The following is a 12,492-nucleotide window of genomic DNA, read 5'->3' as shown; positions in this document are numbered from 1 at the left end:
CACACGCAGTGTTGTCGAGCAACCCCCCCCCCCCCCACCCCCCCCATACACACATGTGCCTGCACCCGGGTAACAACTGACGCAAGACACTCTAAACGGTAGCGATAATTCCTGTCAGAGATTAGCGCGGAGGTTCCAATTGAAGATTATACTGGGGGATTATTAGCTGCGGCTACTGAGCTGGAGATGATTATCTGCAGCTGCTGCAGTGGCGGTACAGCCTGCCGCCCGCCACCCTGTAGCGAGTAGTGGCAGCGGTGGCGAGACGCGCTGGGCGTTTACAGCAATGTTATTCACTCATAACATTAGCCTAATACATTTGGCTCCCCTGTGACATCTCCGTTGACGCTGGCTGAGCACCCACTCTGCCCCTGGGGAAGAAGGGGAGGCAAGGGAAGGGAAAGAAGCCAGATCCAAATCACTGAGACACAACCAGGGCTGCCGAAGACATTTAAAGAGACTGGCCTAATATATTATAGCTTCTAGAAAGGAGGGAGAGAGAGAGAGAGAGAGAGAGTTAGAGAGAGAGAGAGAGAGAGGGAGAGAGAGAGAGCATCAATCAACAGTAGTGTAACCATAGTATCACATGTAGGGTTTACTAAAGAGCAAGACAGAGAGAGAGAGAGACTGATATGGCTCACAAGAGAGCGAGAGAGAGAAAGAAAGAGATAGAGACAGAGAGAGAGAGAGAGAGAGAGAGAGAGAGAGAGAGAGAGAGAGAGAAATACAAAAAGAAACAGAGAAAGAGAACGAGTGCTCGAAATCTAAATAAAGAGAAAGGGAAGTCCGGTCGGGGTATTTCATGTGAACTTTTGTGACTAGTTTCATTCTCAGCAGCTGTATGATGTAATATGTCAGAGCACAGCATCCTCCTTACCCCTCCCTTCATTCCCTGCTTCCCTCTGACTTATCGCTGACCGTTCCTCCACAGCGAGATCATATCAGGGAATCAGTCAGTGAATTTTCAGTTAATTTTCAGTGAATTTTCATAGCTCTCACAATGGCCTGTAAAATAGTACAGCTCCATCAGATGCTTACACAGACACTACTGGAGGAAGACCTAGGGCTAAATCAACGTTTTACATTTTTTTATTTGATCTTTATTTAACTAGGCAAGTCAGATAAGAACAAATTCTTAGTTACAATGACGGATTACCAAAAGGCAAAAGGCCCCCTAAACAGTTCCATATTCCTTATTTAATGCATCACTTTGTCCAGGACCCAGAGGACTCCCCTAAGCCTCTGATTAAAAGTAGTGCACTATATAAAATATATGGGGTGCTTATATTTCTCCTGTTTCACACATTTGTATGTGTGTATGAAGTATGAAATGGAAATGTGTTCTCTGCTCATCCCACTCCCACTAAGAGTCAGAGTCATGGCCAGGGATTAGCCACTATTGACAGTGACCCTGGAGCAATTAGGGTTAAGTGCCTTGCTCAAGGGCAGATTGACAGATTGTTTCACCTAGTTGGCTGGGGACTCTAACAAGCACTCTTTTAGTTACTGGACCAATGATCTAACCGCGAGGCTACCTGCCACCATACAGCAACTGAAAGGTTGCATGTTTAATCCCCTACTCTTGAGCAAGGCATTGCTCCAGGGTTGCTGTCAATAATGGACGTCCCTTTCTCTTTATTTCAATTTCGACCACTCGTTCTCTTTGTCTTTTTTTGTTTCTCCGTTTCTCTCTTTCTCTGTTCATTTTTGTCTTCCTCTTTCTCGCCTTCTCTCTCTTTCGCTTTTCTCATTTCCTTTCTCTCTCTCTCTCTCTTCTGCATTCTCTATCTTTCCCCCCCCCTCTCTCTCTCTCTCTCTCTCTCTCTCTCGCTCTCTCTCTCCTTTCTAGAAGCTATAATATATTAGGCCAGTCTCTTTAAATATGTCTTCTGCAGCCCTGGTTGTGTCTCAGGGATTTGGATCTCTGGCTTCTTTCCCTTCTTCCCCGGGGGCAGAGGTGGGTGCTCAGCCAACATCGACGGAGATGTGTGGGGGTGCCATTTCAGACGCAGGCCTGGACTCCCACCACCAACCAAACACTTAGAATAGACCTGCGGGGAAAAGAGGAAGCCAGACAGATGATTGAAAGGAAATAGGTCAAAGTGAAACTGTAGTCCATTTCCCTATAGGACGTTGACACTTTATGAGCACTGAGCAGTCAGACTCAGTTATATGAGTTATATTGCAGTGGAGTGTTTCTGTCGCAAAGGTGGTCTGGTTCTTTCTAGCTCTATCAGCAGTAGTCGAGCATCTGGCAGGCATTGTTTGTTTGACTGAGACCATAGTGAATGGGGTCTGATGCGATGGAGTGGGTGGGCCAGAGAGCATCGATGTGGCGTGCTGTTTGGCGATTAAGTGAGGAGTGTGTGAGTGAGGGCATTTGTCTGTGTTAATGTATGTGTGTGTGTGTGCGCGCATCTTATCTAATGGATGAGATGTCCAATGATAAGAGCTTGATGTCTCAGATTTAATGGGGGTTCAGGTGATGTCTGTGAAAGAGTGTGAATGGGGGATTGAGATGGTATCAGTGAGAGATAAAGTGGGCAGGAGCAGTACTAGGAGCAGTGTTTACACGTCTGGGTTGTATTCATTAGGCATCCATTGGAAGAAAATGGACTGACACAGGGAGGGACTACCTGTTGTTTTCCATTGCAAAATGTTTTAAAACTATTTCTGTTGCCAGCTCTAATGAATAAGGGCCCTGGCGACCAGGGGAAAGACGCCCCCACGGTGCCACCATGCCAGGTGCAGAGGATTGTCTTAAAGTTGTGTGTGTCTATACCTATGTAGGGGTCCCACTGTAATCTATCCACCGATGCAGTGTCTGAATAGAGTGACAGATGCATTGTCTTGAAGGTGTGTGTCCCGACTCCCTCCACGCAGGCGGGACACCCCACTACCACTTTGTCTCCCACCCACTGCAGTGTCTGAATAGAGGGACAGATGGTTCGCAGCTTCTCACTGTTTCTCTAGGCTTCTCTTTCCCCTCCCTCTTTCCTCCCCATCACCACTCCCCCAGCAGCCCATGGCTTCGCTGCAGTGACTCCCACAGAATAACAATGCCGCCATATCTCACACTGCAAACTGAAGGGGTGTGTGTGAGGGAACGAGGGAGGGGGAGTATAGTGATGACAAGGAATAACTGCTGTACGTCTGCAGACAAGCACAGCAAGTGGCTGTAATGTTCTTTAAGGGCGTGTGTGTGCGTGTGTGTGTGCGTGTGTGTGTGTGTGTGGTGCGTGTGTGTGTGTGTGTGCGTGTGTGTTATCAGGCCATAGAGAGGAGATGGAGCAGGACTCCCAGCTACTTCCAAGCTGTTGCACCCCCAGCAGGTCACTGTAACACAGTGTAACACTGTGCTAAACCTATCTAACGCCTAGCAGGGTAACCTCAACATGCTCAACACATTCTATGACATGCATCAGCATGAAATAAATCATTTAAAAGCTTACCATTGACGGTGGCGGACATGGTAATAGGATAGGAATCATTTCACGAACAAATCTAAATGGATATGACTTAGCTTGTTAGACGTTTTATCACGACCACCCTCGAAACCAATGTATAAATAGTGTTCTAATGACAAACATCATTATTAACATTGTTGACATGGTGAAGGCGGTGACAGTGAGGATGGTGACAGATGCTGATGATTGTGGCTGGCATGCATTATTTGTGGATAATTATGTGTGATGTGATGTGTGGGTGTGTGTGTGTGTGTGATGGTGGGTGTGTGGTGTGTATGAGAGGGAACTAGCAGCCACAGCTTGGGTGTGATGGAAATGGTAACACGGGCAGGTGACAGAGACAGGAGACAGTGAACATGGGACACTTAAAGGGACTGGGACAGAGGGTAGGGGACGATGACAGAAAACAAGGACAGAAACAGGGGACAGGCAGGGGACAGAAACAAGGGACTGGGAACAGGGACTAGTTAGTACAACTGGGAGAGGAGACATGAGGACTGGGTACTACGACAGGAGACAGGGACTGGTAAAGGGACAGACAACTGGGAGAGGAGACATGAGGACTGGGTACTACGACAGGAGACAGGGACTGGTAAAGGGACAGACAACTGGGAGAGGAGACATGAGGACTGGATACTATGACAGGAGACAGAGACAGGTAAAGGGACAGACAACTGGGAGAGGAGACATGAGGACTGGATACTATGACAGGAGACAGAGACAGGTAAAGGGACAGACAACTGGGAGAGGGGACATGAGGACTGGGTACTACGACAGGAGACAGGGACTGGTAAAGGGACAGACAACTGGGAGAGGAGAAGTGAGGACTGGATACTACGACAGGAGACAGAGACAGGCGTCTTACATTTGTTCTCCTTCCAGGTGACAGTGGGTTCAGGTCGTCCCACCGCCAGACAGAAGAGGTATACGTTGCCCCCCTCGTTCACTGACACGTCTTGGGAGATGTTGACGATTCTGGCTGGCACTGCAAGACGAAAGAGTTGGGTTTTGTTGACAGTCATGACTTGACAAAAAAGAGGAACTAGACCTAAGCTGCCCTCCCCTCACTGTTTGCAAGGTATGAACAAGGTATAAAACTGAAATGACAAGCATAAAAGCAAGGGGTCACCAAAATAAAAATACTACTAATGACAAACACGGATTCTCTGACTACTATTATAACAAGACAAAGCTATAGAATGTTCTTCACTTTGGTGTTGAATATAGGGATGGAAATCTTCACTCAAGGTCTAGAAGTTTCTCTCTTTGGTAGTTGCTTTGTTTTGTCCTTTTCACAGCATGACCACCATCAAATGCTGTTTTGCTCTAAATTGCCATTCCAGAGCAGGCACTATGCATATAGTTAGATAGATAACTAGATGGCCCTTGAATTTAAATGGCCCATTATCGTTGCTTTTAATGAGCTTGGCCATGAGGCTGTTTTTCTGCAAAGCATCTAACTACAGGATCCCATTTTTAACTCTGGCCAGGCGAAAATACTCTTGCGATAAAGCAAAGATTGGAGCCATCGCTACCCCACCGTGGCCATCACTGTTTGATGCAGTGACTCTGGGGTGTAATTATATTGTGTGATATCGCGGTTAAGACTGAAATTGGAGGCGACTTGGAAACTAGGGAAACATGGTCATCTGTGTGCCCATTTGCCCTGCGGATAAATGCTTCTCCTTGGCGCCTGCACTGTGTGAACAGTCTGTTGGAGAGTGGCTGGCTTAGCCTTCTGGGTAATCCTGCCTGCACCCTGCCTATATACAGACACACACGCATGCAAGTACTGTATTCGCACGCACGCACCCACGCACGCACGCACACGCACACGCACACACACACACACACACACGCACGCACACAGTCACTAGACTGCTGAAACGTGCCCAGCTTGCTCTCTCCCTCTCCATCTCTGCAGCAGCATGGTGTGTATGTGTGTGTGTGTGTTGGCTGTTGATATATACCCTAATATTTTTCATTTTTATTCCGCCGGTCTTGTATTACTGTGATATGCTAGTACACAAGGTACAATATACATAACAATTGACACATGCAGGGAGAAAAGGTCTGCAATCCATCAGCCGAGCAGCCGGGCGCCAATAAATCACGTCACTCAGGATCAGTCAAACTCTCACTCACTCCACCGTTGCCTTGACGATAGGCCCAGATCTGGTCCTGCACTGTCAATTATTCAGTCAGGCAGTTGGACAGCCTACTGTATAGCCGCCCATATCGTCTTACCCACTTACCCCAGGATCTACCCACCCTTCTCAGTTCTGAGGTAAACTTGCATCAGTGCTAATGTATTGGCTCGAGGCACAGTTTCTAAGGACTCGGTTGGCTGCCTTCTTTGCTCAGTCCAAGGCTCCATCCACTGCACAACACTAACAAAGGCCTTGGGTCACTTTACATTTTTTTTTGTAAAGTAAAAGTAAAGCTGTGTTTACAATTGCTGGACTAAAACCTGGAGGTGAATAAATAATCCCGTAAATAAAGTGGTACGTGCCCATTACAGAACCAAGTACAATAAGTACTGTAAACACATTCAAATATAGCAATTAAAGGGCTAATACATCTAAATATTTGCATACTTACCCTGTAAACAGTCAATGGACAAAGAGAAAGATAAAGCCATTTTCCCCTGGCTGCTGTCATCAAATCCTAACTCGTTATGCTGTTCTTGTCCAGAAACCAAGTCCATATCCCCCAAATGAGCATGTTTTAAATATCCTTTGACAAATTCATTGATATACGCAACCAATGTCAGACACTTTGGGATGATTTGGGCTTGTTTTATTCTATCCCATCTTTCCCCCCCACCAGGGACTCACCTTGGACGATGAGGAAGACGTGGGCTATGCGGGGCTTGTTGCTGGCCTGGAAGCTGCAGGTGTACAGCCCCTCGTCAGCCACCTCCACTCTCTCTATCTGGATGGAGAAGTCACTAGTGTTACTGTTGACCAGCGACACCCGTCTGTCCAGCGACCACTTGTCTGTCCCCGCAAACAGGATGTTTGAGCGGTTCAACCACGCCTTGTGGGTCACCTCCTTGTCGATTTTACACCTTTGAGATGGAGGGGGGAAAAAACAGGGGATGAGACAAGACCCAGATCATTTATTAATAATCATTTATTTCACTTGAATAGCGCTTTTCATTACAGAAAATAATCTCAAAGCGCATAAAAATTAAAACAAAGAAACAACACATTTAAATTTAGATGGTAGAGATGGATATTGAATGTCTCTATTTGGCATGGGATAAAAGGCTGGGAGTTGAGGCAGTTTGGATTGGAAAGGCAGTGTAGCTTCAGAGGAGGGAGGGAGCATCAGTAGAACAGACAGAGAGAAACAAAGACAGTCTGACAAACAGGCCCGGAGCGCTTTTTCAGTGCACCGCATCTGCTTTTCCTCCATTGGACCCGCTCTTCTGTAAGTACTGGTCCTCCATTGCCTGGGTGATGCTACGGCTGCTGAAAAGTGCACGAAAAGCCACCACATCTTGGCAGTGGTTAAGAACAGTCCCCGAGCCTCTTCTGCCATCTCTGGCCACAGCATCCAGTACTTGTTTGAATTCTTCCCGATAGATGAAGCTATAAAGCCGGGGCTGCATTATTTGAATCCAAACAGCCAGTTAGCTAGCTAACTATAAGACAAAAATAGGACTTTTGATCCCAATTCTGCAACTCTGAGACTCAAGACCACAAGATGTACAGTAAGTGATCAACCCCCACAACAGTCAACCCCCCCCCCCCCCCCCCAAAAAAAAAAAATGCAACAACAAAAACGTACATAAGTACAATATTTACAGAGCTCTCTGCCTAGGTGACCACACGGCACCAGGGAAACTACGGAACATACTCTACATATATTGAGGTGAGTCTGTATGTGCTTATGTATGAACAAAGATAGCATAGACATTTGTGAGGAGGAGCAGAAGTGAACCCTGGAACCCCAAAGAACTTCCGATGCGTTTGAAAACAACAGCTGTTCCATCGCGGCTGTAAAAGGCTAGCTAGATAAGCTAGCTAACGTAGTGTAGTTGTTTTCCCCTGCTCAAAATTACAACCGAGGACAAATCTATTTTTGAAAATGAAAGTTGACAGATTTCCCAAAGAAGCATCGTAAAACAATTGCCTGCATGGAAAGTAAAATTAGTAGCGGGAGGTGGCGGCTCCAGGATGATGTGTATAGTTCTAGAAGAAGATGGCCCGCCCGCTGTTAAATCTCCCAATTCACTGATTTATTGACAACGTTTCGATCCGAAACGGATCTTGGTCAGGTCAAACTAACTGAGTGCTCATGTCCCAAAATATACACATTTCACCTCATGTGACCATTTGCGGACATGACGCATGGTGGGTGCAAAAACAAGTTGTGTATCTCTAATCATTTAATAACAATGAGATGGGTACACGTAGTAGTTCCAGAAAATAATATATATTTACAAAATGACCTAGTGGGTAACCTGGAAGGCAAGACAAATCAAAGTGACATATTTATGTAAACTCTAGGAGACGTGGTACACAAATGGTGAATCTAATACAATTCTCTAATACAATTCTCCTCAAAACTAGAAGTTTTAACATATTCAATGCCAATGTGTCTCAAAGAGCTAATGTTGTGACGAGCCTCCATGAAATGTGCAGCCACAGGGTTTCTCTGGGCAAGGGTCCTGATATGACTCCTGTGTTCTGCTATCCTTGTTTTCAGAGCTCGTTTTGTTTTTCCTACATACATAACATAGACCACAAATACACGTGATCAGGTATATCACATTTTTTGTATCTTAATGGCCTTGCCCGTAATAGGGTGATTGAACATTGTGCATTTGTTCGTAAAGTTACACTGGGTACATCCGCCACATCTAAAGTTACCGTCTGGCACATTGTCTAGAAAGGTATCACGTGCCACTGGAGGACGATTAGACCTCACCACTGATGTTGGGGGAGCGTCTGAAGACTACCCACGGAGGTTCTTTAACCTTTTTTCCCCAGTTGTGGATCAGTGCTCAATATGTGCCAGGGCTTTTTAATGATGTGGTCAAACTGTTTACCAAGTGGGGAGTATTGAAGGAAGTATTTAACACGCTGGTCAGGAGGGCGGGGAGGTTTTGGGCGTGAGGCTGTCATCCTTGGTCATATTTTTATAACGTTCCCTTGCGTCTTGCAGCCATTCCTCTGGGTAACCCTGCTGTCTGAAATGCTAATCCAGACAGTCGGCTTGTTTGTCATAGTCACTCTGTGTACTACAAATCCTGCGTATGCAACTGTATTGGCTAACGGGGAGGCTCTTTTTTTAGGGGTGTAGGGTGGAAGCTGTCTCCTCATAACAGGGAATTCCTGTCTGTCGGCTTCTTGTATAGATCCGTGCTAAAACCACCCCCTCCCTCTTAATCAAAATGTAAAGAAAACGTATTTCATTCACATCAAAGGTGAGGTGGAATTTCAAAGGTTTACTGCTTGTATTGATTAAGGAGTGGAATTGATGAAGTTCTCCTGCTGTGCTCTGTAATAGAACGAATACGTCATCAATGAAGCGTTTGAAGGCCCAAATCCCTGTCATTTGCGTGAAGAGAAGATGGAGAAAAAGAGGACAGAGGTCGGGCTGCATTCGGAGGATTCTTAGGCGATTGAATAAACCCCCATTGCCATCCGTTCTCCTAGCTAACATGCAATCATTGGAAAATAAAATCGACGACCTACGACGAAGATTAAACTACCAACGGGACATTAAAAACTGTAATATCTTATGCTTCACCAAGTCGTGGATGAACGATGACATTATCAACATACTGGCTGGCTGTTTGTATTAATGTCCCGTTGGCAGTTTAATCTTCCTCGTAGGTCATCGATTTTATTTTCCAAGGATTGCATGTTAGCTAGGCAGGATAGAACAGCGGCGTCTGGTGAGACAAGAGGGTGGCGGACTATGTTTATTTGTAAACAACAGCTGGTGCACGGTATCTAAGGAAGTCTCAAGGTTTTGCTTGCCTGGAGGTAGAGTATCTCATGATAAACTGTAGACCACACTATTTACTTAGAGAGTTTTCATCTGTATTTTTAATAGCTGTCTACATACCACCACAGACCAATGCTGGCACTAAGACCGCATTCAATGAGCTGTATTTCGTCATAAGCAAACAGGAAAAAGCTCATCCAGAGGCGGTGCTCCTAGTGACTGGGGACTTTAATGCAGGGAAACTTAAATCTGTTTTACCAAATTTCTATCAGCATGTTAAATATGCAACCAGAGGGAAAAAAACCTCTAGACCACCTTTACTCAACACACAGAGACACGTACCAAGCTCTCCCTCACCCTCCATTTGGCAAATCTGACCATAATACTATCTTCCTGATTCCTGATGCTTGTCGGATGTGGCAGGGCTTGTAAACCATTACAGACTACAAAGTAAGCCCAGCTGAGAGCTGCCCAGTGACACAAGCCTACCAGACGAGCTAAACTATTTCTATGCTCGCTTCGAGGTAAATAACACTGAAACATGCATGAGAGCATCAGCTGTTCCGGAAGACTGTGTGATCATGTTCTGCACAGCCGATGTAAGTAAGACCTTTAAACAGGTCAACATTCACAAGGCCGCAGGGCCAGACGGATTACCAGAACGTGTACTGCGAACATGCGCTGACCAACAAGCATTTTCAACCTCTCCCTGTCCGAGTCTGTAATACCAACATGTTTTAAGCAGAACACCATAGTCCCTGTGTCCAATAACACTAAGCTATCCTGACTAAATGACTACTGACCCATAGCACTCACGTATGTAGCCATGAAGTGCTTTGAAAGGCTGACATCAACACCATTATCCCAGAAACCTTAGACCCACTCCAATTTGCATACAGATCTACAGATGCACTCCACACTGCCCTTTCCCACCTGGACAAAAGGAACACCTATGTGAGAATTCATTGACTACAGCTCAGCGTTCAACACCATAGCTTATTGATTAGCTTTGAGGGCACTAAGGACCCTGGGACTAAACACCTCCCTCTGCAACTGGATCCTAGACTTCCTGATGGGCCGCCCCCAGGTTGTAAGGGTAGGTCACAACAAATCCGACACGCTGATCCTCAACACAGGGATCCCTCAGTCCCCGCCTGTACTCTCTGTTTACTCATGACTGCACGGCCAGGCACGACTCCAACACCATCATTAAGTTTGCAGGTGACACAACAGTGGTAGGCCTGATCACCGACAACGACGAGACAGCCTATAGGGAGGAGGTCAGAGACCTAGCCGTGTGGTGCCAGGATAACAACCTCTACCAAGCATTCCCCCATTTTCATCAAAGGGGCTGTGGTTGAGAGCGTCCAAGTTCCTCACCAACAAACTAACATGCTCCAAGCACACCAAGACAGTTGTGAAGAGAGCGCGACAAAACCTATTCACCCTCAGGAGACTGAAAAGATTTGTCATGGGTCCTCAGATCCTCAATAGGTTCTCCAGCTGCAACATTGAGAGCATCCTGACTGGTTGCATCACTGCCTGGTATGGCAACTGCCCGGGCATCCGACCGCAAGGCAGTACAGAGTACAGTACATCACTGGGACCAGAGCGCCAAGTCTAGGTCCAAGAGGCTTCTAAACAGCTTCTACCCCAAGACATGACTCCTGAACATCTAATCAAATGGCTACCCAGACTATTTGCATTGCACCCCCCCCCCCCCCCCCCCACCCCATATTTTACACTGCTGCTACTCTCTGTTATTATCTATGCATAGTCACTTTAATAACTCTATCTACATCTCAATTACCTCGATTAACCAGTGCCCCCGCACATTGACTCTGTACCGGTACCCTCTGTATATAGTCTCGCTATTGTTATTTTACTGCTGCTCTTTAATTACTTGTTCTTTTTATTTCTTATTCTTATTCATATTTTTTAAACTGCATTGTTGGTTAGGGGCTGGTAAGTAAGCATTTCACTGTAAAGTCAACACCTGTTGTATTCGGAGCATGTGACATACTATTTGATTTGATTTGTTTCCAGAGTCTGATATGGTGCAAGAATGGATTGTTATGGCTGAAAATCACGTTCCTCTCAAACAACCCCACATACAGATTAGCATAATTTGGTGCCATTTTACTACCCATAGCAGTTCCCTTCTGTTCAATGAATATGTCATTTTCAAATATGAAACATTTCTTAGTCAGAACAATCTGAGCAAGTTCAACAATACAGTTAGTGCTAGTGAGTGTACCAGTGGGTCGATGACTAAGACAGGCTTCCCTGGTGGGGGATATTTGTACACAGGGATTGAACATCAAAGCAAGCCATAAGCGTCTCCCCAGTGATATTGTGCATTGTCTCGAGGTTGTTAATTATGTCCATAGAATCGCGTACATATGCACGGAGTGACACCACACTGGGAATTAGAAAGAAATCTCCAAAAGCAGAAATATTTTCAGTCAATGAGTCAATGGTCACAATAGGTTAATTACGTTAACCATCTATTCTAGCTAACGTCAGCTTGCAAGAACGGGGGGGGGGGATTTCTGTGTTCATATTTCAGAAGGACATATGGATTCTTTAGACATTTCGAATGGTTAAAAAAAAAGCGGGCTGAGGGCAAATTGAGCCACTCTACAAATGATTACTAACCCAAACACAGTGGGGAACAATGAGGGCCTTCTTATAAAATAATAATTATGATTTGAATTATATTATTATTTTTTAATTATGTTCGGATTTAATCTCTTCAGTTTTTGTTGGGAAGGGTTAACACTGAAGAGATAAAAGATCCAATCAGGATTTTTCTTTTGTGGTCTCTGGGGAAATCTAGCTAGATAAGTCAGCTGTGTTAGGGCAACATTTCGGAGTGACAGTGCAATCAACCAATCACATTTTGACTTGTAATGGGTGGGACCGATTTTACAAAAAAACATATGGCTATTTCTGCCTTCTCAAAGGCCAATAGGTCACTGTGCAATAGAGAATGGTAGTTTGGCCTCCCGGGTGGCGCAGTGGTCTAAGGCTGTGCCACCAGAGATTCTGGGTTCGAGCC

The 12,492-nt window shown here is 45.5% G+C and overlaps 1 protein-coding gene across 1 annotated transcript in view; it reads right to left on the bottom strand.

Moving 5' to 3' along the window:
- LOC110516825 (IgLON family member 5) overlaps nt 1–12,492 on the bottom strand; it is a 159,632-nt gene that overhangs the window by 17,622 nt on the left and 129,518 nt on the right. The window contains exons 3-4 of the mRNA XM_021595161.3: nt 6,305–6,537; nt 4,333–4,452 (exon numbers count right to left, since the gene is read on the bottom strand). Of these exons, the coding sequence (XP_021450836.2) occupies nt 4,333–4,452; nt 6,305–6,537 (353 nt within the window). The remainder of the gene's footprint in view (nt 1–4,332; nt 4,453–6,304; nt 6,538–12,492) is intronic.

The sequence above is a fragment of the Oncorhynchus mykiss genome, chromosome 3 (genome assembly GCF_057628025.1).
Source record: "Oncorhynchus mykiss isolate SJ-2025 chromosome 3, ASM5762802v1, whole genome shotgun sequence".
NCBI lineage: Eukaryota > Metazoa > Chordata > Actinopteri > Salmoniformes > Salmonidae > Oncorhynchus > Oncorhynchus mykiss.
The sequence above is the reverse complement of the archived record's forward strand: the minus strand, read 5'-3'. Positions and strand labels throughout refer to the sequence as shown.